The sequence below is a fragment of the Neovison vison genome, chromosome 10, assembly GCF_020171115.1.
Source record: "Neovison vison isolate M4711 chromosome 10, ASM_NN_V1, whole genome shotgun sequence".
Classification (NCBI taxonomy): Eukaryota; Metazoa; Chordata; class Mammalia; order Carnivora; family Mustelidae; genus Neogale; species Neogale vison.
Genome location: NC_058100.1, coordinates 53,918,380 through 53,944,688, shown reverse-complemented (window position 1 = coordinate 53,944,688; position 26,309 = coordinate 53,918,380). Strand labels below are relative to the sequence as shown.

General features: G+C 42.2%; 1 protein-coding gene and 1 non-coding gene across 4 annotated transcripts in view; both read left to right on the top strand.

Moving 5' to 3' along the window:
- SOAT1 (sterol O-acyltransferase 1) overlaps positions 1–26,309 on the top strand; it is a 72,072-nt gene that overhangs the window by 4,281 nt on the left and 41,482 nt on the right. For 2 of the 3 annotated variants that reach the window (XM_044267317.1, XM_044267316.1), the window contains exon 2: positions 11,214–11,339. In XM_044267317.1, the coding sequence (XP_044123252.1) occupies positions 11,222–11,339 (118 nt within the window). In that variant the 5' untranslated portion in view covers positions 11,214–11,221. Of the gene's footprint in view, positions 1–11,213; positions 11,340–26,309 lie in introns of those variants that run through there. The other variant, XM_044267318.1, reaches the window with a different exon arrangement.
- On the top strand, positions 26,107–26,243 carry LOC122918967. The gene has a single exon (XR_006386734.1). It is a non-coding gene; the product is annotated as a U4 spliceosomal RNA (small nuclear RNA).

The window sequence follows — 26,309 nt, the reverse complement described above, 5'->3', positions numbered from 1 at the left end:
GACTGAACTTAACTATTCCCTTTCCCATCTGTAGTTACTTAGCTTGATGGCACACCCATAACCTTTGTCAGCTAAGGTTTCTAACAAATGCCTCTGGATATAGCCACCTGGATATCCTAGACACCTCAGCCTAATGCTTGTAGATTTATCTCCTTTATCTCTAATTTGTTCGTGAAATAATTTGTTCATTTAATAATTACATGCCATTTGAGCCCTATTTTCAGGTCCTTTTGTGTGTGTGTGCTAATTGTTCTTGCCATTCTCTCATTCTTCACATTGTTGCCTCAATTATCTTACTAAAAGACAAATATCAAGTAACCCTCTTGTTTATTTTTTCTATATTTTATAAAAGTTTTTTTTTAAGATTTTATTTATTTATTTGACAGACAGAGATCACAAGTAGGCAGAGAGGCAGGCAGAGAGAGGGGAAGGGAAGCAGGCCCCCTGCTGAGCAGAGCGCCCGACTCGGGACTGGATCCCAGGACCCTGAGATCATGACCTGAGCCGAAGGCAGCGGCTTAATCCACTGAGCCACCCAGGCGCCCTATAAAAGTTTTTTTTAAGGGGGTGCCTGGGTGGCTCTGTGGGTTAAGCATCTGCCTTCGGCTCAGATCATGATCTTGGGGTCCTGGGATCGAGTCCTGCATGGAGCTCTCTGCTCAGCAGGGAGCCTGTTTCCTCCTCTCTCTATCTCTCTGCCTGCCTCTCTGCCTACTTGTGATCTCTGTCTGTCAAATAAATAAATTCTTTAAAAAAAAAAATTTTTTTTTTTTTACGTAATCTCAGCCCCAGCGTGGAGCTTGAGCTCACAACCCCAAGATCAAGAGTAGGATCAAGATCAAGGACTGGAAAAAAAAAAAAAAATCAAGGACTGAACCTGCTAGGCTCCCCGTCCTCTTGTTTTTTAAACTCTGCAGCTCCCTGTTTGTGTGAAGTTGCAAATGTCTTCTAATCAGTTCTAAGCGTCCTTGACCTTTTGTCATGCCCTTCCGTGTATCCTGTGGAATACCGTGTTCCTTCTCTTCCTTAAGATTTAACCTAGATTTTACTTTATTTAGGAGACCTTTCCTCGGCACCAGTTTTGTAATTCCTTAATACCCTGTACATCTCAGGTATAGCTCTGTAATACCACTAGGTGTTAGAATTATGTTTTTGTCTTTTACCCACTAGAATTTCACTCTTTGAGGGCAAAGGCTGTTACGTAGTCATTTTTGTATCCCAGGGCTTGGTACTGTAGTAGACCTCCATAAAATACTTAAAATACTGAATCCGTCACCAAGGTCTGTACTTAGGTTTTTCATAAAGTGCTCTCTCCGTCCCATCCGGTTTTCTTTCTTTCTTTTTTTTTTTTTTTTAAAGATTTTATTTATTTATTAGAGAGCGGGAGAGAGAGCAAGCACAGGCAGACAGAATGGCAGGCAAAGGGGGGGGGAGAAGCAGGCTCCCCGCCAAGCAAGGAGCCCGATGTGGGACTTGATCCCAGGACGCTGGGATCATGACCTGAGCCGAGGCAGCTGCTTAACCAACTGAGCCACCCAGGCGTCCCCCATCCTGTTTTGATACCTAGAAACTTCATTTCTTCTTTGAACTCTGGCTAGAATATCACCTCTTCGATGAGGACTTGTTTGACTTCCTAAATGGTTTGTTATACTGTATGTGTGTGTGAGGGCGTTCACGCGCCTGTGCAACCAGTGTGATGGGGGTACACCTCTCCGTTACACAACACATTATCTGATGTCATTGTAGAAAGAGGTGCTTAATCTGCATGAATTTTCACATACTTGACATGTGCCTTTGAAGTGTCAGAATTTAAAAGAAAATTTTTCAGTTCAAATTACAAAGTTTTTTTTTCTGCCTTCTAAGTTCATTTTACTTATTTTAAAGAGTTTATTTATTTGCCAGAGAGAGACACAGTGAGAGAGCGAACACAAGCAGGGAGAGGGAGAGGGAGAAGCAGGCTTCCTGCTGAGCAGGGAGCCGGATGCGGGGCTGATTGGAATCATGACCTGAGCCAAAGGCAGACCCTTAACCCACTGAGCCACCCAGGCACCCCCCTGCCTTCAAAGTTTAAACCAGCATAGACTTTTTAAGGTGCCAGGGTCATTTGAGTTTGAACTTTCAAGGTCTAATTCGATACATTGATGTTTTATGGGCCTTATAAGAAACATAACCCTCTGGTCCTTCATTGAAAGACTTACTTTTGCTCTCTCTCTTCAATGTTGATTTTTTCTTTTAAAGTTTTTTGTTTTCCTTGGATGCCTGCGTGGTTATGGTTAAGTGGCCACCTTCTGCTTAGGTCTTCATCCCTGGGGTCCTGGGATAGAGTTCCACATTGGGCTCTCTGCCCAGCTGGGTGCCTGCTTCTCCTTCTGCCTGCCTCTTCCTGCTTGCGTGCTCCCTCTATCTTTCTCTCTCTGACAAATAAATAAATAAATACATATTTTTAGGATTTTTATTTGTTTATTTGACAGAGATCACAAGTAGGCAGAGACGCAGGCAGAGAGAGAGAGGAGGAAGCAGGCTCCCTGCTTGAGCAGAGAGCCCGATGCGGGACTCGATCCCAGGACTCAAGATCATGACCTGACCTGAAGGCAGAGGCTTTAACCCACTGAGCCACCCAGGTGCCCCTAAATAAATAAAAATCTTAAAAAAAAAAGTTTACTTTCTTTACTGTTGTCTAGAGTTAGGCCTCTGGCAGCCATTGCCTTTTTCTGTTTGAAGATGCTGACGGGATTACCTCCGTCTTAGGGTTATTGTTAGGATTAAAGGAGGGAATGTACACAAAGGTCTTTTTTAAAAAAAATATTTTATTTATTTATTTGACAGACATAGATCACAAGCTGGCAGAGAGGCAGGCAGAGAGAGGGAGGGGGGCAGCAGATGCAGGGCTCCATCCCAGGACCCTGAGATCATGACCTGAGCTGAAAGCAGAGGCTTTAACCCACTGAGCCACCCAGGTGCCCTGTTACATAAAGGTCTTATGAGAGAGTATAGCAAATAGTTAAGTACTCACTAAAGGGAACTCACTAACAATTTTTTTTTTTAATTTTTTTTTTAAAGATTTTATTTGTTTATTTGACAGACAGAGATCACGAGTAGACAGAGAGGCAGGCAGAGAGAGAGAGAGGGAAGCAGGCTCCCTGCTGAGCAGAGAGCCCGATGTGGGACTCGATCCCAGGACCCTGAGATCATGACCTGAGCCGAAGGCAGCGGCTTAACCCACTGAGCCACCCAGGCGCCCTCACTAACAATTCTTAATTTATTTTTAATTATTTGAATGATTTCAGGAGAACAGTCTCTCAAGTTTGAGAGAATTTTCCAATGGAGTAAAGGGCATAGCATTTGTCAGCAAATTGTTGTTCAGAGTCACTTAAGCAATCTAAGTTTAGAATTGGGTCCTGAATAGCAGATGTCGATGAGAAGTCTGAAACTCTAGAGCAGAGCACCTGTGTGTGTGTGTGTATAAAAAAATGGAAATCCCAGGCTAGGCAAATGTCCTCATAAACTGTTTTATATTTATCTTTTAGCCTTAGTAGGTAAAGTTCGGAATAAAATTATCATTTCAGCTCTCATGTCCTTCATGGACATGTGAAGGACCATTGTTTCATTCCTTCAACATTCGTGAAAATGCTTGGTAACACTTGATCCACTTAATAAAGGTGTATTAAGTACAGAGTGTTCGGGCATGGTTCTAGATACTTGGAGAAAATAATGAACAAGACAGAATTGTACTTTTTTCATGGGGATTCTAGTCTGTGGGGTTGGTAGATAATAAATGTGATAATGTGCTGGGCAGTAAGGGTTCTGAAGAAAAATAAAGTAAAGGATAAGAGTAAGAAGGTGCAAGAGTGTTTAGTCAGGGTAGAGAGGGGAGTCCCTGAGGAGGGGGTGTTAGAACAGAGAACTTGGATGAGGTGAAGTTCGAGAAAGGCTTGAGAGTATCTGGGGGACATATTCCAGACAGAGGAAATAGCAAAGACCTGTGAGTAGGAATGAGTTGGCCTGTCCAAAACACAGCAGAAGGCCAAAGTAATTAAAGCAGAGCAAGTGAGAATAGTTGTGGGAAGTGGTGGAGTGGGGGAGGGCCTGGGAGGTGAGTGGCAGATCATGGAAGAGTTACTATACCGTGGTGAGCACTTAGAACAAAACCTACTCTTTGGGGCGCCTGGGTGGCTCAGTGGGCTAAGCCTCTGCTTTTGGCTCAGGTCATGATCCCAGGGCCCTGGGATGGAGGCCTGTGGCCTGCATTGGGCTCTCTGCTCAGCAGTGAGCCTGCTTCCCCCTCTCTCTGCCTGCCTCTCTGCCTCCTTGTGATCTCTTTCTCTGTGAAATGAATAAATAAAATCTTAAAAAAAAAAATCCACTCTTGGAGGGTTTTGATCAGGGGGTAACTTGCTCTGACTTCCCTTAGAAGGATTAGTCTGGGTGCTGTGTTAAAAAGTAGAGCAGAAGGGAGAAAATGAAGACAGACCAGTTAGGAGGCTACTACTATGAGACGGGACCACACTTAGACTCAGGAAAAGTGGTGGATGTAGTGAGAAGGCGTCAAAATTGGGGATTTATCTTGAAGGTAGAGTAAAATGGACTTGCTTTTGGATTGGATAAGGGAAGTAAAGAATTAAGGATGACTCCTGGGCTTTTAAAAAACCTGGGCAGAATTAACTGCTAGTCCCATTAACTGAGATGGAGAAGACTGCGAGAATGGAATTGGAGGGAACATCAGTGGTTCAGTTGCTGGGAATCAGAACTATGGTCATGGTAAATTGTTGGTTAACAGTAAGTTCTAGGGGAAGGTATAATTGGAACATAAGAAGAGTTTGTTGGGGACAGAAGTCAAAGAGCTGGGAGGCCAAGGTATTGGATGGATCTTTGTACATGGGTGTTGAAGTTAAAGAAGTGTAGAGAAATTAGTGGTAGGGAGAGAGGCAGGGGGACTGAGTGAGGTTCAGAGATGTACCCTCATAATCTATTTATTTATTTAGTTGACAGACAGATCACAAGTAGGCAGAGAGGCAGACAGAGAGAGAGAGAGGAAGAAGCAGGCTCCCTGCTGAGCAGAGAGCCCGATGCGGGCCTCGATCCCAGGACCCTGAGATCATGACCTGAGCCGAAGGCAGAGGCTTTAACCCGCTGCGCCACCGAGGCGCCCCTGTACCCTCATAATCTTCTGAGTCACATGATCTGATGATCTGAGGACTTGCTCAAAATTGAGGTGAGCTGTTGTTTTTTTTTTTTTTTAAAGATTTATTTCTTTACTCCAGAGAGAGAGAGAGAGAGAGAGAGAGCGCGAGCGCATGCAAGCATGAGAGCCTGGGCTGGAGGGGCAGAGAGAAGGAGAGAGAACCCCAAGTAGATTTTGCTTTGAGCAGAGAGCCTGATGCAGGGCTCGAATTCACAAGCCTGAGATCATGACTTAAGCTTAAACCGAGTCAGACGCCTAACCAGCTATGCCACTCAGGTGCCCCCAGGTGAACCATTTTAAGTAATTTGTCCTTCCTAACATCTGTATGTTTGACAATAATAAAATTGAATATTTTCTTGGAAGCCACATGGTGTTTGAGCTGCATTTGAGAAGGTGTATAAATATGGCCCTTTATTTACCCTCATCTAGTACATCATAAAAGCAAACAGAATTTGACAGAGGGTATGGTTTAATGTTTGACCACCACTTACCATACAGGAGGTAGATACGTAGGTATCAGATTACTTGGGTAGTTTTGCAAACTTGGTTGTTAGTAATGATGACACTTCAGGGTATATTGTCTCTTTTGTTATAACTTCCTGCAGTAGTATTTATCTTCATGTTTTAGATGAGGAAACAGACTCACTAGAGGTTGGCGGATTTACCAAGGACACTGTGGTATGACAGAGCAGGGGTGTAAACTACCTTCTAGTGTTTGGATACCAAATCCGGTGCCAATGGAATTCTCACTTCCTTCAAAGTAGAGGATATTGAGGCTATAGAAGTTAGTATTCACTTTAAAATAACTAGATTTAAACTATGGTGGTGTAATTGTACAGACTCAGTACCTGCATTTTAGCTTTTGAAAGAAGGCTTCGTTCTCTAGACTGCTCCTCTTATCACCAAGAATTTGATTGTTTTCATTACTCCATAGGATACCCAGGCTTAAATTTTGGGGGGGGGGAGGCTGTTAAATACCATTTAGTAGTCAAACTTGTTTCATTAAGTGTTTTTTTTTTTTTAAATACTTACTTACTTGAGGGAGAAGGAGAGGCAGACTCCCTGCTGAACAGGGTAAGGGGGGCTGTTAAACACCATTTAGTTGTCAAACTTGTTTCATTAAGTTTTTGTGTTTTTTTTTTTTTTAAAGGTTATTTTATTTTATTTGACAGACGGAGATCACAAGTAGGCAGAAAGGCAGGCAGAGAGAGAGAGGGGAGGAAGCAGGCTCCCTGCAGAGCAGAGAGCCCGATGTGTAGGGCTCGATCCCAGGACCCCGGGATCATGAGCCGAGCCGAAGGCAGAGGCTTTAACCCACTGAGCCACCCAGGCGCCACTTTTCATCTTTTTTTAAAGTAGGCTCCACAACTCGAATGAAACCCGAGGCAGGGCCTGAATTCACGACCCTGAGATCAAGACCTGACCCTGAGATCAAGACCTGAGCTGCGACCAAGAGCTGGATGCTCAACTGACAGAGCCATCCAGGTGCCCCGTTTATTAATGCTTTTAATCAACAAGGGATAATCAGCATGATACAGTATCAGCCAAAAGCAAAGTAACATTGTTTTAGTCACCTCGTACAACTTAACTTCATGTGATTAAAATGTGTAATTATCTTAGTTGCTGAAATATTTAAATTTTTGCATAGCCTTAAAAGTCTAGGGACCTCTTCTCACCCCCGATTAAGAACAATTCTCTTAGGTCTTGATGAGTAGGATACAGGGAGCTCTGCATAGTAAAGATGATGCTCGTTGTCATCCTCCCAGCATCCGTTTTCCTCCTGATCCTCTATGAGGAGCACGGTATCCTGTTGGACTAACTAGTCGCTCTGTACTCATGCATGCCAGTCATGCTCCAGGTGCTCCCTTTCTAGATTTGAGGGTTAGGGTTAGGTTATTGTCCCTGTCTTGGAGAAGCTGATGCTTAGTGTAAGAGGCAGATGGTGTCGCTGAGTGTCGTGGTGTGATAGGATACAGAGTGCAGTGGGACCGCAGAGGAGGGTGTGATGTGTGAGATGGTGCTCAAACCTTAGCACGGGAGGTCATTCAGGGTCATCTGGTCATCACAGGCCAGGCTCTGGAATTCCTGGGGTCTGGTTTTGGATCTCAGTTCTGCCTTTGGAGAATTAGATGATTTGGGCAAGTTAAGTTCCTCTAAACCATATTAGCCTCCTGTAAAATGAGGCTAGTACCTGCCTCCTAAGGTTGGAAAAATAAAGGACTTGGCAGTACAGTATCTGGTAGGTACATAATAGCTGCTCATTAAATCAAAGCTCTGTTGTTACTGTTGTTCCTATTGCTGCTCCTGTGACCCTCACTTTGATGGGTGGGTAGGGCTCATTAAATCAAAGCTCTGTTGTTACTATTGCTGCTTCTGTGACCCTCACTTTGATGGGTGGGCAGGGTTAGAGGAATAAAGAGCAGAGGACAAACAGCTTTCTAGAGATAGGAAAGAGTATATGGAAAGACACGATGACCAAAGATCGTATTTGGGGAATAAAATAACATATCTGCCTTACGGATTATGTTGAGAATAAAGTACTTGTGAAACACATAAACATGGAAAAGTATAGTACCCTTCATGTCCTTGTTTAGATGCCAGGAAAAAAAAAAAGTACAGCCCTTATTTTTAAATTCCACATTACCCCTGTATAATTCCTTCGTTTTTAAAACATCTTGGTTCTTTCTTTGCATCTTTATATCTCTGTTATTTTTCTTCCCTGATTTTCTTCTCTACTTCTTGATGTCTTACTTTGAGGCATCCCCCAGAGTTTAGTTGTCTGTTGTCACTTCTCTTTTCTGTTGGAGGTTAGGTGCTCCTCGGGCTTCCTCTGTCACTGTTACACAAAGCACTTTTAACTTCATCAGTGGCCCTGACTTCTTTCCTAGGTTTCTTTAAATTGGCTCCTACTGGTCTCCCAAAAATTTTGACCTGATCCATAATTCTGTTTCATTTGTTTGATTTCTGAAAAAACCAGAAGGGAAATGATATAGATTAGTCAGATGTTTACATTGCTAAGGAATGATGCTTAAGAAAACAATCAGACTCCCCATGAACTACATTTCATACTGGAAAGGATTTTTTTTTTTTAAGATTTTATTTATTTATTTGACAGAGATCACAAGTAGGCAGAGAGACAGGCAGAGGGAAGGAAGGGAAGCAGGCTCCCCACCGAGCAGAGAGCCCAAAGCGGGGTTCGATTCTAGGATGCCTAGGATCATGACCTGAGCTAAAGGCAGAGGCCTCAACCCACTGAGCCACCCAGGTGCCCCTGGAAAAGACATTTTAAAAGTTTAGAAAGGCCATTAGTATTAGAATTTAAAATACGGAGCTTTAAAAATAATGTAGCGAGGACTTCATTATATTTCTTTTTGCCTGAGACTAATGAATATCTAGTAAAATACTGCTTTGGAGTCAGCCTTGTACTGTGTTTATCAATCTGCCTAAAGTTGGACTGTGGACGTATTTTTCAGTGCTTAGAATGGCTCGCTGTTGCCTAACTAAAAAAACCAAAAACCAAAAAAAAACCCTCCTTTGGGGCGCCTGGGTGGCTCAGTGGGTTAAAGCCTCTGCCTTAGGCTCAGGTCATGGTCCTGGGGTCCTGGGATCGAGCCTCGCATCGGGCTCTCTGCTCTGTGGGGAGCCTGCTTTCTCCTCTCTCTCTCTGCCTGCCTCTCTGCCTACTTGTGATCTCTGCCTGTCATGTAAATAAATAAAATCTTTTTTTTTTTTTTTTTAAAGATTTTATTTATTTATTTGACAGAGAGAAATCACAAGTAGGCAGAGAGGCAGGCAGAGAGAGAGAGAGAGAGGGAAGCAGGCTCCCTGCTGAGCAGAGAGCCCGATGCGGGGCTCGATCCCAGGACTCCGAGATCATGACCTGAGCCGAAGGCAGCGGCTTAACCCACTGAGCCACCCAGGCGCCCCAATAAATAAAATCTTTAAACAAAAAACAAAACAAAACCCTCCTTTCTTAGGGCTTTAGAGTTTAACTCTGGCTCTCCTTTCTAGTTTTTTCCCTTATCACATTTCTCTGTTACCAACTTAAAAAAAATTCAGAGAGTGAATGGTGTTTGTGGTTTGGATTCTGACCCAGGTTCAAATCTGGCCCTGTGTGGTCTTGGGCAAGTTACTGTCAAGAGAAGAAAAGCAGCCATTGGCATCCCGGAGCACTGACAGCTGGCTTCGATGTTGTTGTGAGCTAGTCTGGAACCCAACATCTGGGTCTTGGTATTCTTGTGTTGAACACAAACAATTTCACTGAATATCAGCATCAGACAAGGCTACTCTCTAACCATGGTGGATCAAGACAAAAACAAGAAAATGCCATAATCATGTCTTGACCTAGACAAAACATGAGCATTGTCCAACTCACAAAATACACGACATCCCTCACTCCAGGCTATGATGCGAATGATTATTGCTGTTCTACTGGTTACAGCTTTAGCCTCCGTAAAGAGATTTGTTGATCTATCCAGTTGTAGAATTGTTCCCACGTTCTGATAGTGCCCAGCCAGAGTGAACCCCTGCTGCTTTGGACTCTTACAAAAAAATCACCCAGCCAATTCCCAAATCCTAAGTAAGTCATTTTTGATATTCTGGAATTCCTCATGGTTTCCCTTGGTGCATGTCCTTAATAAATTCAACTTGTTCAGCTATAGGTATGTTCCTGGTGTGTGGGCAGAGGGCCTTGACAGTAACCGTTTTGAGCCTTAACTTGTTTTAATATACAAACTGGGATTAATAACCTCTTTTTTGGCAGAGTTACTGAAGATTAGATGAGAAAGTGTAAAGCACCCAGCAGAGTCCTCCCAACTTTGAGCTGCTCAACAAAAGCTTGTTTCCTGTCTCTACTAAAGTACTCTGATTAGTCATGGTCCCCTGGCAGGGCTTGGAAGGACCTTGTTTTAACCCTTTCTCATCCATGGAGCACTCTGTTCTCATCCTTCAGGACTCAGTTCAGATACCTTTTCCGTGAAACCTTTCCCATCTCTTCATGAGCTCTTTCATCTGAACTTCAGGTATTGTTTTTACCATTGACTTGCCTATTAATTCTACTCTATTTTGTGGCATCTCTGTACTTACCTTCTGTTAGCTAATTCTTTTTTTTTTTTTTTTAAGATTGATTGATTTGTGGGAGCAGGGAGAGACTCAAGCAGACTCCCTGCTGAGTGTGGAGCCTGAATTGGGGCTCAGCCTCCCAACGCAACCCAGAGATGAAACCAAGAGTTGGACACGTGACCAGCTGTGCCACCCAGGCACCTCTTCTTATCTGAATTTTTCATACTATGCCTTGTTCAACTAAATTGTTCTCTAGGGATGAGGGCTTTGTTTAAACAAGGACCTTTGAAACCAGTTGTTTTATAAGGACTCATTTATTTGAATTTGTTACAGTATGTTAGAAAATGCTTAAACATGATTAAATTAAAACAAAAGGAAGAGAACACATCATTTGTCACCTCCGGTGAATATGGTGATACTGTGACATTTGCCTAAGCCATGTACTTCAAAGTAAAGTGAAGGGGTGCAAATACACCACCCCAAAATGTGCCGCTTTGGCATATTATTTTGAGTCAAAGTTAACTTAAGAACATCTGTTGCATGAGGATGCTCTGAGCCTCCCTTGTCTTTCTGAAAATAGGAGGTAAATCTCCCATGTGAAACGTACCCTCCTTGTACCAGGATAGCAGGATAGTAGAGGACATCCCTATCACCAGACATAAGGAATTTAGGGCTGAGAAGGTTGTTTAACAAACGTTAAACAGCCTTCTTCAGTGATTTACTACCCCAAGTCCAAATCTCTTTGTCTTAGCAGTTAATTCTTCACACATTTATTGTTTCTTTGTCTGGAAAGATAGCAGCGTTCCATGTTTTGATCCACATTTTTATGGGCTCCCCTCCATATGAAATTAAATGTGTTTTTCTCCTATTAATCTGTCTTAGGTCACTCTGATTGTCAAACCAGCCCTAGAAAGGAAGAAAGGAAAAGTTTTCCTCTCTTAAGAAAAGCTTTTTATATTTTCCTTCCTAGACAGTACAATGGTGGGCGAAGAGAAGACGTCTCTAAGAAAACGGCTGTCAAAGTCCAGGGAAGATTCTGAGGAAAATGAAGACCAGAGAAGCCCTTCAAGGGGGTCCTTGGAGACAGCTAGTAATGGTGAGGCTTTTAGTTTTCTTCCTATAGCTATTTAACTTTTGTTAACCTTCGTCAGTAAATACGTAGGATGTGAAGTAATTTTTATAGTGAAGATTGCTGAGGACACTGCAGAGGACATGCTTCACTTCTGTTGACTCTGGGACCTTGCTGACAGGGGATGACTGCTTATCTGCTGCCTTGATAACTCCAAGGACCATTGTTTGTGTCATATCCCGCGCAGCAAAATGGCCTAGACCTGGGTACTCAGAGGAGGTCTCCTCACACATGGCCTTGCTGGGGGCCGTCTGCACAGTGGCTGCCTCACCAGGCCTCAGGGCTTAGGGTTGTCCTCCAGCCTCTTGGCCGAGAGCTGGTCCGTGTTTTCCTTCTGTTCAGGAGACGTGAGCACGTGGTAGCCCAGCGCTGCCGTGTAGCCAGCGTGGCTCTGCCCGGGGTGGTTGAGGACCATCACCTGTGCCACAGCATGGGCAGCCTCCACGGAGCAGTCGTTCCTGCTGTCTTTGGCCACTTCTTGGACACGTGCTTTGTGTCGGAGTCCACGTTGTCATCAGGCAGGGCCTCCGGCAGGCCTCACAGGGCATCTTCACGGACTTGAGCTTGGGTGGGGACAAGGTGACCACCATCCCAGATTCTGGGCAGCTAGTCTCTACCCATCCCACAGGCATGGTGCCAGTGTTCCCGATCTTGTACATTCCGTGCAGAGCCAGCCTTAGGGGCTTGTCGACTGGGTCGGGGGCAGAGTCCAGAGACTTCTAGCAGAGTCACCTGGTGATGTTTCATTTACCCTCTTGACCTTCCAGCCAGGGCACATTGTTGCTGTGCCAGCCTGAGATGGGCACAGTGGCCACGGCGACCAGGTTGTAGCCGATCTTCTTGAGGCAGGTGCTCACTTCTGGTGATCTGGAAGCACATGGTGCTGGAGGTAGGCTTGGCAACGTCCCTCTCGTTGATGGCCACCCTGAGCTGCGAGCTGCTTCAGGCCCAGCGTGTAGGCCCCAGTGCATGTTCACAGGTCTGCCTTTCTTAGAGATGCCTGCTTCAAACTTGAGCATGCTGCCGCCATGATGAGCATGGCACACTTGGCCTTGGATGTCTAGTGATCACATTCTTTTTTTTTTTAAAAGATTTTTATTTTTATTTATTTGACAATGAGAGAGATCATAGGTAGGCAGAGAGGCAGACAGAGAGAGGGGGCAAGCAGGCTCCCTGCTGAGCAGAGAGCCCAATGCAGGGCCCAGTCCCAGGACCCTGAAATCATGACCTGGGCCGAAAGCAGAGGCTTAACTCACTGAGCCACCCAGGTGCCCCCATTGATCACATTCTTGATGAATTCTCAGGGGCCTGAAGCATTGGCGCTGATGTCATGGTGGTTAGTCTGTTGACTTCCACAGGGAGGAGTGATAATGCCACGTTTGCTTTCCACCTTCAGCTTGTCCAGCACCTGGGTGTGTTTGAAGGGGCCCTTGCACGTCTCAGTGGTTCCTTTATCAGTGCTCCCCTGCTTGTAGAGGAGCTAGATCCCTGGTGGGGGCGGGGAGGGAATTAGAGGAGTCCACCTGGCTAAGGATAACGATACTGATAGGGTCTTTGCCCATGGGGATAGGTTGATTCGAGCTCTAAAGAACCAGCAGCAAACTTGATTCAGAGATCAGCAAGAGCTCAGCAGCTGTAGGAGAGACTTGTAATATTTTTGAGGTGAGTTAATGAAAGAAGAACAAATTCAGTGTTTTTTAGAGCAGGAATTGCCATCTCTTTAGCTCTCTTTATTATAGGTGGGTATGCTGGCAGTGTGAAGGTACAGAGGTGAAAAATACAGTGATAAGGAGAACAGAAAGGAACATCTTGATTTAAGTGCTGGTCACAGCCCCATTATGCTGGTGACACTGGAGTGTAAATTGCTGCACATGTCAGATCAGAGATGGGCTTTATTGATGTAAGTGGAATTTGCAGTGTGTACTTAGAAGATTTATATACATAAAATTTCCTGTATCTGGTAACAAAGAAATTAGAAAATAAGCCTTTCTTGTTAATGAATTCAATGAACTTTTTTGGGGTATGTACTATGTTTTATTTTTAAAAATACTTTATTTATTTGACAAAGAGACAGCGAGAGAGGGAACACAAGCAGGGGGAGTGGGAAAGGGAGAAGGAGAAGCAGGCTTCCCACTAACCAGGGAGCCTGGTGTAGGGCTGGATCTCAGGACCCTGGGATCATGACCTGAGCTGAAGGCAGACACTTAAACGACTGAGCCATCCAGGCACCCTGCTACTATGTTTTAGACACCATTCATCTGTTTATTTATTCCTTCAGCCACCTAAATTACCAGCGATCACTGGTGCCCTGCTAGGTGCTGGGTGTAGTGATGTAGGTGTGCGTTTGCCCTCGCGAAGTTCCAGGTTAAGTGAATGAGAATCCCACCCCCAATTAACGTAATTATATTACTATAAATAAGTGGTACTAATTACTCCTGGGAGTTGTAATGAGCATAGTAAGCCTAATTAGCGGGGTACCTAACTTAACTTAGTACAGGGCTATAAATCTTGGGGTAGGGAGAGATAAGGGAGTTTTATTAGTTCTTCTATCCAAGATTGCTTAACACACAAATACAAAGAGTACGACACAGTGCTTGTTGTTAAGGTCAAGGCTTAATGCTTGAGATTGATAGATCTGTAAGCGCAAATCCAGCTGATGTCCCCTCTTGCATCAGCCTATTTATTTTTGCAATGACATTTGTATAGGTTTGATTTCAAGAAGGATTTGAAATTTGAGCCTTGTTTGGTTAACAAGTAGGGATGGAACTTTCTGAGACAGGTTGTCTTCGGCATTGTTAGGCGTCCTACATAGAGAAACATGCTTTGCTTTTCCTACTTAAATCTAATTGTGAATACAGCAGCTGGATTCCACCAGGAATATAAATGTTGCTGGTTATATTTACATCACATTGTTAGGCTCTTCATTAGCTACTTATGAAGTATTTATTTGTGTATTTTTAGTTTTAAGATGTTAAAAAATGTGAAATTTGTATATAAGGATGAGTCCACATTGAGTAGAAACCTTACTGTCACTTTATAGTATTCATATATCTTTATATGTGAATATATATAAAGTATCTTTTGTTTATCCAGTGCCTGTCAGGTGAAATTGTGATTAACTAGCTTCTTTGTATTCTGTGGCATTTGTTTGAAATACCCCTTCGGAAGATAAAAACTTTATGCCTAAATTGAAAAAATATTACCATAATCTGATTTTAAAAGTAATACATACTCATCTAAAAAAAAGTGTTACTATGCCATCATATACCTTCAGTTAAAGTGTTCAGTTGGTTCAAAGGACGTGGAAGAGGATAAACAAGAAAGCAGAAGTGACTCAAAATTCTGTAATGGAAAAATGAGTATGTGTTGTCCAGACATTTCATTTCCATAAATTACTAACATCTTACATAAATAGAATACTTTTTTAAAAAATATTTTATTTATTTATTTGTCAGAGAGAGAGAGAGAGCGCGTGTGAGCACAGGCAGACAGAATGACAGGCAGAGGCAGAGGGAGAAGCAGGCTCCCCGCTGAGCAAGGAGCCCGATGTGGGACTCAATCCCAGGACGCTGGGATCATGACCTGAGCCTAAGGCAGCCGCTTAACCAACTGAGCCACCCAGGCGTCCCAAATAGAATACTTTTCAAGTTTTTTAGTAACTGGGATCCCAAGAACCCCATGATAGACATCTTATTGTCAAGTAGTAAATAGATGAGTGGCTATAAAGTATTTGATATGTGTCATACTTGTTTCCCTGATGAATATTTTTTTCTGCTATAAGCAAATGCTAATGAACATATTTACATATTTCTCAGATGCCTAAGGTAGAATTGCAGGTTTAAGTTGTTACTTAAAAATAAGTATTTTGAAATACTGTACTGGGTTGCAGCATTTACCTTACACTCTATTAATTTATCTTTCCTTGTTTTTGGTGTTACTGTGTCCAAATTTTAAAAATCTTAATTTTCCCTTACTACTACTTTCCATGACAGTATAACCAGCTTTTTGTTGTTGTTGTTGTTGCTTTTACTCTCTGATTTGCATTTCTTGTAATATGCTGTGTAATGGTTTTTCTAAAAAGTATATAGAAATGATGGCCCTGTATAACTTAAGAGAAAAAGCTAATTACATTTAGAGTCTTATCCAGACCCAGTATTAGCTCTGCCATTTACCAGTTCTGTCTTTTTTTTTTTTTTTTAAACGATTTTATTTATTTGACAGCACACAAGCAGGGGAGCTGTAGAGAGAGAGGTAGAAGCAGGCTCTTGGCGAAGCAGAGGGAGTGCCCTCTTTTTTTTTAAAGATTTATTTTTTTTAGGGGTGCCTGTGTGGCTCAGTTGTTAGGTGTCTGCCTTCAGCTCGGGTCATGATCCTGGGGTCATGGGATCAAGCCCCGCATCAGGCTCCTTGCTCTGCTTTTCCCTCTCCCATGCCCTCTGCTTGTGTTCCCTCTCTCGCTGTGTTTTTCTCTGCCAAATAAACAAAATCTTAAAACAAACAAACAAAAAGATGTATTCATTTATTTGAGAGAGAGAACATGTGCATATGAATGGGGGAGGGCAGAGGGGGAGGGAGAGAGACTCTCAAGCAGACATAATGCTGAGCTTGGAGCCCGTCCCATGACTCCAAGATCATGACCTGAGCTGAAACCAAGAGTTGGCACCTCAGCTGACTGAGCCATCCATTCGCCCACCAGTTCTGCCTTTATGCTGAATGTGGAAACACGATTTGAGTAGAGCTTGGTCTAGGTTCTTTTTTCTTTTTCTCATTTTCATCTCTTCTTTCCTACTCCCTCCTCCTCCTTAACAGCTCTTTCTCCTCTTCCTTTTTGCTTCTATTCCTCCTAATTTTTTATTGATACAATTCATATACCATAAAATTCAGTAATATTTTATTCTGATTTTTAAAAATTTTATCTATTTATTTGACACAGAGAGAACACAAGTAGGAGGAGAGGCAGGCAGAGGGAGAAGGAGAAGCAGGCTCTCCGCTGAGTTGGGAGCCTGACATAGGACTCGATTCCAGGACCCTGAGATCATAACCTGAGCAGAAGGCAGAGGCTTAACCCACTGAGCCATCCAGGTGCCCCTTCACTAGTATTTTAAAGGATAAAATTCAGTGGTTGCAAATATGTTTACACTGTTGTGCGGCCATCATCGCTGCTTGCTTCTAGAACTTCGGTATCTCTCCCCACCACCCCCCCCCCCCCGCCAGAGAGGAACTCTGTTCTTGTAATAGTCATTCTCCATTCTCCCTTCTCTCAGCCCTGGCAACTACTAATCAATTTCCTGTCACTTCGGATTTGCCAGTTGTGGGCATATCATACAAAAGGAATTCTAGAATATGTGATGTTTTGTGTCAGACTTCTCACTTAGCATAATGTTCTCTATGTTTTAGCAGGTATTAATACTTGATTCTTTCTGAAGGCTGAGCATTATTCCATTGTATGGATAAACCTTCGTTCAGCTGTTTATTAGTTGATGAATATTTGATTGGGTTCTTTTAAGTTTTTGGCTCTGAGGAATCCTATTGCTGTGAATATTCATGTATAAGCTTTGTGTGAACTAATGATTTTACTTGGGTATATACTTAGAAGTGGGTTGTTGAGTTTTACTTGGGTATATACTTAGAAGTGGGTTGTTGAGTTTACATGGTGTATTAATGTTTAACTTTTTTTTAAAGTGAAGATACAGGACATGCTCTTCAGAGTGAGAGAGGGGTCCTGACATGACCTTTAGGGTTGGTCTTTTATAGAAGGCTAACCAGGGAACATCTCTGTTCTGTTTTAGCATCTCTGTTGACACCACCATTGAGCAAGGACTAGTGATGACACCTTCAGTGGCCCACCTCCCACCTCCAGTCTGGTTATTCTTTGTTGGCTATAGGTGATTATCATAAAAGACACCCCCTACACACCTGGGGCAGGGTGGTCCCTACATATTTTGTTTCCCTACACCTCCACATTTTTGGGATTTCTGTGAGCCTGATCACATAGCTCCTTACCTGTCTCTCCCTACCTAGCCCCCCTGTCCCTTACCCAGTCCTCTCCCTGCAGTGGTAACACTAACTATCTTTAGGGAATAGGACAAGGAGTACTTCGGCTGCTTCCTGCTGAAAAGGGGTAGTGGGCTATATGGCACGTAGAATCTATCCAGGGGTCAGTCCAGGGGCCCACCAGATGGCTCCAGGGGGATCCTGATGGACATCAAATGGTACATGCACCAGCACATGCAAAGGATGGACAGAAAACAAATTTTAGGCCCAAAATTATGATCACATCCCTTCGATAAGATCCCCAGTTACTAATTTTGTCAAATAGATCAGTGGATATTTTGATCTTAACTGATCACATATGTCCCCTTTTAATTGGGACACCTTGCAGGAGTTAACTGTAATGTTAAAACATAATGTGAGGAAATTTTCCACACCTCAGATGGTCTATAATAGTGCAGTCAAGAGTGGTGTAGTTCTCCAGAAGTCCTCCTCTGACTTCATCTAATTCTTGGCTTGAGTGCATCCAGTGCCTGGGTATTATTGTTTAGAGTCCTGCTGAGCGAGCATCCTGTTTGCTTGTTTTATATTGCAGTTCTCAGTTAAGCCCCAGAAAGCCCATGGTGAGCTTTGAGACTCTTACTGCCAGGAGGAGGGCTGTTGTATGCATAGTTAAAGCCTTTGTTTGCAATTGTTGGTCAGTAGAGGTGGCTTCCAGGATAAATGACTATGAGGGATGAAACCATCAAGAAGCCCTTTTTGTTTGAGGTCCAGCCTGAGCAATATCCTGATGACAAGGAATCACTAGCAAATGCAGGAAGACTTGTCTCAGGAGATGAGGGCATCCCCAAGTGCATTATCCTATCTAATCATAAAGAAAGTGGGGCCATCCATTATCTCCTTGGGGGTACCCTCTGACTTTTTTTTTTTTTTAAGATTTTTTTTATGTATTTGACAGAGATAACCAGTAGGCAGAGAGGCAGACAGAGAGGAACGGAAGCAGGCTCCCTGCTGAGCAGAGAGCCGGACGCGGGGCTTGAGCCCGGACTCTGGGATCATAACCTGAGCCGAAGGCAGAGGCTTTAACCCACTGAGCCACCCAGGCGCCCCCACCTCTGACTTTTTAAGAGTGATTTTGTCATCCCAGCCACATAGAATTGATCAGGGTGATAGCTGAGTTATACAGTTATTGGGGAATCTATCCCATTTCCCAGTTCAAGTAATCATATGCCCATGGGGTCCTTTTATCCCCACAGAATAACAGGCAAGGGGATTGTCTATACATGGCCTATTGTGGCAATGTCTCTGAAGTTTACCTCAAGTTGTCTAGCATAGGCAAACAACATTCAAAGACATTCAGAACTGAAATTTAGCACCTCGCAGAGATAACCAAATAAGACTAATTTATTTGAAAAATGAGTCCAGTTTTAACAAACAGTGTCAATTATTTACGTAAGCTCAGCAAGAATGATCATATAGAACTTTTAGACTCTGCTTTGCTAGAACTTTATTATAAGAAGTCTTTAGGTAGAACTTTTAGTGGCCTCTCCAGGCCAGAAGCCAAGCTCAGTACTTGCCATTAGACATGCCTGCAGGACCTGTAGATGTGGGTGAATTCCTTTTCACAAGGTCCCCAAAGTATCCTGAGGTTCCCGCACCTGCCAGGAGGTGACATTCTTTACTCACCTGGTGAGGCTGCTAGGCATTTTGTAAGTAATGTATCAGGCCAACAGATCAAGGGGCTTTATGGTTCCAGGTTTCATAAAGTCATTCTTAGTTCCTCAGAGCTGTCTGGTCATATTTGAGTCTATTCTGTCTCTCTCAGATACGACATTCAGACAAAGCCTTGGTAAAATTTAACCAATGTTTCCAACGGTGCACTGTTACAAGGAGATGGGGTCCTTACTGAACTTATGCAAATGACTATGATTGCCATGGAAAAGAGAGTACTTAATTGAGATCTTTTGAATTTCAGAGGGTTCAGGTAGAGAAAAGTTAAGTGCTTTAATTTGTTTACAAATGAATACTTCGTTACTTGCTGAAAGTGGTAGATATCTTAAAAGTTTCCTTGATCTTGGAGAGCAAACATTAGAGAACCAGCAGTATTTTAACCAAGAGTTCCAAAAAACCATAATCATTTTTTTCCCTGATTCACATAGTCCCATGTTACTATTCCTGTTTAATTTAAATGCAGCTTTAGTTCTGGAAATTCTTACCCATTTCAGTTTTTGGTGTTTTTTTAAGATTTTATTTATTTGACAGAGATCACAAGTAGGCAAGAGAGGCAGGCAGATAGAGGGGGAAGCAAGCTCCCCACTGAGCAGAGAACCTGATGCGGGGCTCGATCCAGGACCCTGAGACCAGGACGCGAGCCAAAGGCAGAGGCTTTAACCCACTGAGCCACCCGGGTGCCCCACCCATTTCAGTTTGGATCTGCTGAGTATCTGTATTTGTCCTAAAGTCCTTTTTATGAACCTCCTTGAAGATGAAACTCCTTTTGCAAGAGAATAAGAAAGTTACAAATGACAAATTCAGAATGGACATGATTAAAGATCTGATGAGAGATTTCAGCATAGCTTGCAAGGCAATCTGGTTATTTCTGTGACACTAACCTTTCAGTAGCTAGAATATGGAGTGATAATGACCTTATGCCAGAATGTACCATACCAAACAAGCAAGCGTAATTAGTCAAAGAGACTTAGCTCATGATTGAGCTCTTGGGGAAGTTTGTTAAGACCTTAGAAAGGCGCGCATGTAAAGAGGATTGGGGATCATCAAAGACCTGATAAAGGAAAACCACAGTTCTTCTGCGCAGACAAAAAAGAGAAAATAGCTGTTTATGTTTTATCAAGAGCACCAACATTTCAAGAAAACTTAGTCTTTTTAAGATGGACTTTCAGTCTTATACCAGTGTACTTCTAAAATCCTTTTATTTTAATTTTAGTCCATCCTCACTGTGCCTAAAATTCCCTTCGAAAGTTTTCCCTTCACAAACCTACAACTTTTTTTTGCGTTCAGATTTTGTCCCAAGCCATTTGTCTCCAAATAACCATCTGTTTAGGACAAAATTAACTTCTTTTGCTTTCAACAAAAATGGATTCCCATTCTTTGTATCTTCTTACATACCTCCTACTTTTCTGCATGCAGAATTGTGTGCACTCTTAGAAATCTCAGTCTCCAGTGAAGACTAAGTAGTAACCAGTTGTGAACTGTCGCACCAGAATTCTTCAGATGGCAAACTTGCGAACCAGTTAAGTACAAAACGTGTTTGCCAGCAGATTTTAAATACCCTTAGTTTCTTTGCAATAAGTAATCAGAAGCACAAACCCACATCCAGTAAGCAATGATTTAGCAATTATTCTGTTTGAAAAAGACCTAGATGTCCAATGAATTTAATCCCAAAGACTTTGAAAGTTGTTTTAACAATTCCCTGTAAGAACTTTGATGGGACAATTAACCATCATTATAGTCATCTTTTTGCTAACACATTGCAACAGAAAGAACATGAGCATATTTGACCTTCAGCAAACCTTGGCAGAATAAAAGTTTCACATTTAATGCTGATAACTTTTTTTTTCACTCTTTTTTTTTTTATTTTTGAAAGATTTAACTTATTTATTTGACAGATCACAGGCAGAGAGGCAGGCAGAGAGAGGGGGTAGGGGAAGCAGGCTCCCTACTGAGCAGAGAGCCTGATGCGGGGCTCGATCCCAGGACCTTGAGATCAGGACCTGAGCCGAAGGCAGCGGCCTAACCCACTGAGCCACCCAAGCACCCTGTAGGTTTATTTTTAATCAGGTGAGGGAGTTCTCTACCTTTTTCTAATTTACAGGTTGTGTTTATTCTTGACTACCTTTTATTTTGCTGTTTTGTTCACTTTCATAACTTAATCAATATACTAATACTACTACTAGCTAGTAGCATCAGTTTTATCATGTGCCAGGCATTGTTTTAAGGGTTTCACAAGTTAACAGCTCAGTTGATCTATTTTAGTTCTATTCAGTTTCAGTATTTTTGATCCATACAGCTATTTGAATATCTGGAGAAGTGCCTTTTGTAAGAAATTTTGAGACTCCTTTGGCAAAAATACATGAGAAAAAGTTTTGAATATTGTTATTCTATAATCATTCCCTGTCTTCGGTATACACATCTAATCCTAAAACTGGCCAGTTCATATAGAGCTTTGAAGAAGCAGCCAAGTATGGCCAGTCCAAGTAGAGCTTTGAACAACTGAGAGGTTGAAAGTATATTTTTTTCATTACAGTAAAAGCCAAAAATGTTTACTTTAGAAAATGCAGATAAGCCAAAGTTCAGGTGTTTACAATTCCTCTTTGGGTACATTCCTAGAAATGAGGTCAGAAGAGTATGTATTTCTGAAGGGTTTATGGATATAAATGCCAAATGGCTTTCTGGAAATAATGCTATTGTAGTAACAAAATGTGAGTGCCAGTTCCTTTGAACTTTTTCCCATCATAGATGATATGAACTCTTTTTTTAAAAATTTATTTGCTTTAAAGATTTTATTTATTTGACAGAGTGATAGAGAGCACAAGCAGGGAGAACAGGAGGGAGAGGGAGAAGCAGGCTCCCTGCTTAGGGAGCCTAGTGAGGGGCTTGATTCTAGGACCCAGGGGTCATGACCCAAGCTGAAGGCAGATGCTTAACCATCTGAGCCACTTAGACAACCTGACTTTGACAGCTTTTTAACTTAAAAAAAAAAAAAAAAAAAAAGCTAAAAATAATCCTGAAATGTTTCAAATTCTAAGAGGGCAAACAAAATATTGTGTGATTTTTTTTTTTTTAAGATTTTATTTAGTTAGTTGACAGAGACAGAGCGGGAACATAGGTAGGGGGAGTAGGAGAGGGAGGGAGAAGCCGACTTCCTTTGAGCAAGGAGCCACAGCGGGCCTGGGACAGGTGCTTAACGACTGAGCCACCCAGGTCCCCCTATTTTTATATTTTTAAAAGATTTTATTTAGGGATGCTTGGATGCCTCTGTTGGTTAAGTGTCTTTGGCTCAAGTCATGATCCCAGGACTTTTGGGATCAAGCTCCACATTGGGCTCCCTGCTCAGCAGGGAGCCTGCTTCTCCCTCTGCCTGCTGCTCCTCCTGCTTGTACACTGTCTCTCTTTCTCTCACTCTCTGACAAATAAGTAAAATCTTAAAAAAATACTTTATTTATTCATTTATTTGAGAGAGAAGACTGTGTGTGTGTGGCAGGGGCAGTGTGGAGGGAGAGGCACAAGCAAGACTCTGAGTGCCAAGGGCATAGTGGGACGTGGGGCTGGTTCCAGGACCCAGAGACCATGAGCCAAAATCGAGAGTTTGTCCCTCAGTGGACTGAGCCATCCACGTGCCCAAGGTCCACTCATTTTATTTTTAAATAATGGGATATGAAGTACAACTTGACTATTTTGAAAGAAAATGAGGTCAGTAATTTTTTTTGCTTTTAATGAGATACTTTTCCAGGTCCTACCCTGTGTGTTGCCAGGCCCTGGAACTGGAATAGTACTGCAAATTGTAACAGTGTACCGATGGGGAAAATAATAGTCAACTTTGACAAAAATTTTTTTTTCTAAGATTTTTTTTTTTTAATTTGACAGAGATCACAAGCAGCCAGAGACACAGGCAAAGAGAGAGGGGAGGAAGCAGGCTCCCTGCTGAGCAGAGAACCCTATGCAGGACTTCATCCCAGGACCCTGGGATCATGACCTGAGCATAAGGCAGAGGCTTTAACCCACTGAGCCACCCAGGTGCCACCTTAAAGATTTTTTTTTTAAATTAATTTGACAGAGATCACAACAAAAATTTTTTCTTAAAGAATTTATTTATTTATTGGACAGAGATCACAAGTAGGCAGAGAGGCAGGCAGAAAGAGAGGGGGAAGTAGCCTCCCTTCTGTGCAGAGCCCAGTGCGGGGCTTGATCCCAGGACCCTGAGATCACAATCCAAGCTGAAGACAGAGGCCCAACCCACTGAGCCACCCAGGTGCCCCAGTTTTGACAGTTTTTAAGGTCGACTTGCTAGAAATGTGTAGAGATGAAAAGTTTGAGGGAAGAGCTTGCTTTTTCTTTTTCTCCCTGAGATTTTTTCAACTAATCTCTACACCCAGCATGGGGGTTGAACTCAAAATCCTGAGATTGAGTCACATGCTCTGCTGTCTGAGACAGGCACCCAAAGCTAGCATTTTAAAATCTTTGTTCTATCAGGAACATTCTGGAATCTAAATAGTTTCAATAATTTTATCAAAAGTTTCAATCTTGGAATTTTAAGTTCTTAGGACAGGAATTGCTGTCAGCCTAGGGTGCCTCATTGGCTCAGTTGGTTAAGCACCTGACTCTCAGTTTCGGCTCAGGTCATGTTCTCAGGGTCATGGGATCAAGCCCAGTGTGGAGCTCTGTGCTCAGTGTGGAGTCTGCTAGGGATTCTCTCTCTTCCTCTCCCTCTGCTCCTTCCCTGTTTTCTCTTTCGCTCTCTCTCAAAAAACAAAAACAACACATTGCTCTTAGCAGTCATTTAATTATGCCCTCCTATCCACACGTATATCTGAGATGAAAGTCTTTTACTGCCTTCTAGCCAACAGTTTAATCAGATGCCAGTTAAGTACCATTGATGTATAAATAAGGCATTGTACCAGGTTTGTTAGTAGGGGGGTTAGATGAATAAGATACTAAAGAGAAAGTCCCATGTTACAAATAATAGTTAAGTAAATTAATAGTGACTGAATGGTATAGAACACTAATGTGGTTGGGGATGAGACTTGGTCTAAAATGGAGGGAAGTGTCTCACAGAAGTAGAATTTGGTTTTTGAAGAAGAGACCAGGAGACGGCTTCCAGCCAAAAGTAGGGAATGAGTTTGCAAAGGCATGGAGTTGAAGACTAGAGACTGTTAAGTATTGGTGCTTCGTTTGCTTTTAGAGGATTGGTGAGGTGAGGGGGGAGGTGGGATGGGCTTGTACTTGGTTTTCATGAATGTGAAGACAGTTGGAAAGGCAGGAGGAAGTAAAAAAAATGGGGCTTTAAGTCTTAACTGTGTATTCAGTCTTTGACAGACTGCTTCTCAATGCTTAACTTCTCCCTCATGCAAAACCAAGGAGAGCAAATAGCATTAGATTCATTAAGGAATTTTAACCTTCTCATTGATGCCGTCCCAGCTCCTAAGAAGGCTTTGTAATTATTCCTCGTTATATAATACTTTGTAATTATTCCTCGTTATATAATACATCAGCTGAGAAGTGTAATCTACATGAAATCTTGCAATTTTTTTTATCACAAATTATGTCCTGATTTGAAAATAAGATAATGGCATTGGGAAAGTTTAATCATAAGCAGGTTCATTCTCTCACTGTATGTGGCAGCCCACCTACACAGTTGATAACAGGTATGGTGATAAAAAGAAAAAACCGAATAAGTCTGGTTGAGGAATAGTGTTTCTAGATTATTTCAGTTACAGAATAGAAGCCTGTTTATAGCTTAAAAAAATTATAGACCAATTGTGATTGGTATGTCCATTTACTCTTGTAGATTGGCCAGAATTCACCTTTAAAATCTCAATCTTTTGTCCCCATTCTAAATAATTTGTTGTTGTTGTTTGTTGTTTTTGTTTTTAAATGCTGTTACTTATATACTTAACAGAGACCCAGCGAGAGAGGGAACACAAGCAAGGGGAGTGGGAGAGGAAGAAGCAGGCTTCCCGCCGAGCATGAAGCACATCTGAAGCCTGATGTGCGGGACTCAGTTCCAGGACCCTGGGATCATGACCTGAGCTAAAGGCAGACACTTAATGACTGAGCCACCCAGGGGCCTCTAATTTGGGGCTATTAGTCCTCCATTAGAAATACAAGATTGTTTGGTTTCATTAAAAGACAGATTGCTGGAATGTGCTTATAAAATTTTAAATTTAAAATCATGCATGAAAAAATTCAAACACTAGAGACCATTATAAAGTAATAATTCTCTTTCCTTTAAGCAGTCATTTTCTTTTTCCTGCTGTAGAATCATATTTGGGAATCTCTCCTGCAGTTTGCATTTCTTTCTTTCTTTTTTTTTTTTTTTTTTTAAAGATTTTATTTATTTATTTGACAGAGAGAAATCACAAGTAGAGGGAGAGGCAGGCAGAGAGAGAGAGGGAAGCAGGCTCCCTGCTGAGCAGAGAGCCCGATGTGGGACGCGATCCCAGGACCCTGAGATCATGACCTGAGCCGAAGGCAGCAGCTTAACCCACTGAGCCACCCAGGCGCCCTGAAGTTTGCATTTCTAAACTTAGTCTTAGATGTCTTTTTATTCAGTATACATTAAATGTAAGTTTTTAAAAGTATGTATGTGGGTATTTCTGTTCCACAGATACTTGATAATTTATTTAACTCACCCATCACTATGGGAATTTCAGTATCCTAAACAGTCCTGTAGGAAGCTTTCTTTTTTTCTTTTTTCTTTTCTTTTTAAGATTTTATTTATTCATGAGAGAAAGAGAAAGGCAGAAGGAGAAGCCCCCCCACTCTGAGCAAGGAGCCTGATGCAGGACTCCATCCTAGGACCCCAGGATCATGACCTGAGCCAAAGACAGATGTTTTAACTGACTGAGCCACCCAGGCACCCTGCAGGAAGCGTTCTTGAAACAATATCATTGCTGACTTGTGCTAGTGTGCTTGTAGGACACTTACTAGTGAAATTTCTGGATCAAAGAGTTATTTTAGTTACAAATTTAGGTATTACTAACTTTGTTTTAAAAACGTTATACTTAGCTTTGCGCAGTGGCAGTATCGTAGCCAATGAGGTTTATCCGAGGCGCGATTATTGCTAATTGAAAAATGTTATACTTGTTCATGTGTGTGTTTTTTCCCAGTTAACCAGTATGTCTTTGCCAGTCTTTTTTTAAACTTTGCTAGTTTTTTTTTTTTTTTAAACTTTGCTAGTTTTGATGGGTGATGAACATTATAGCATAT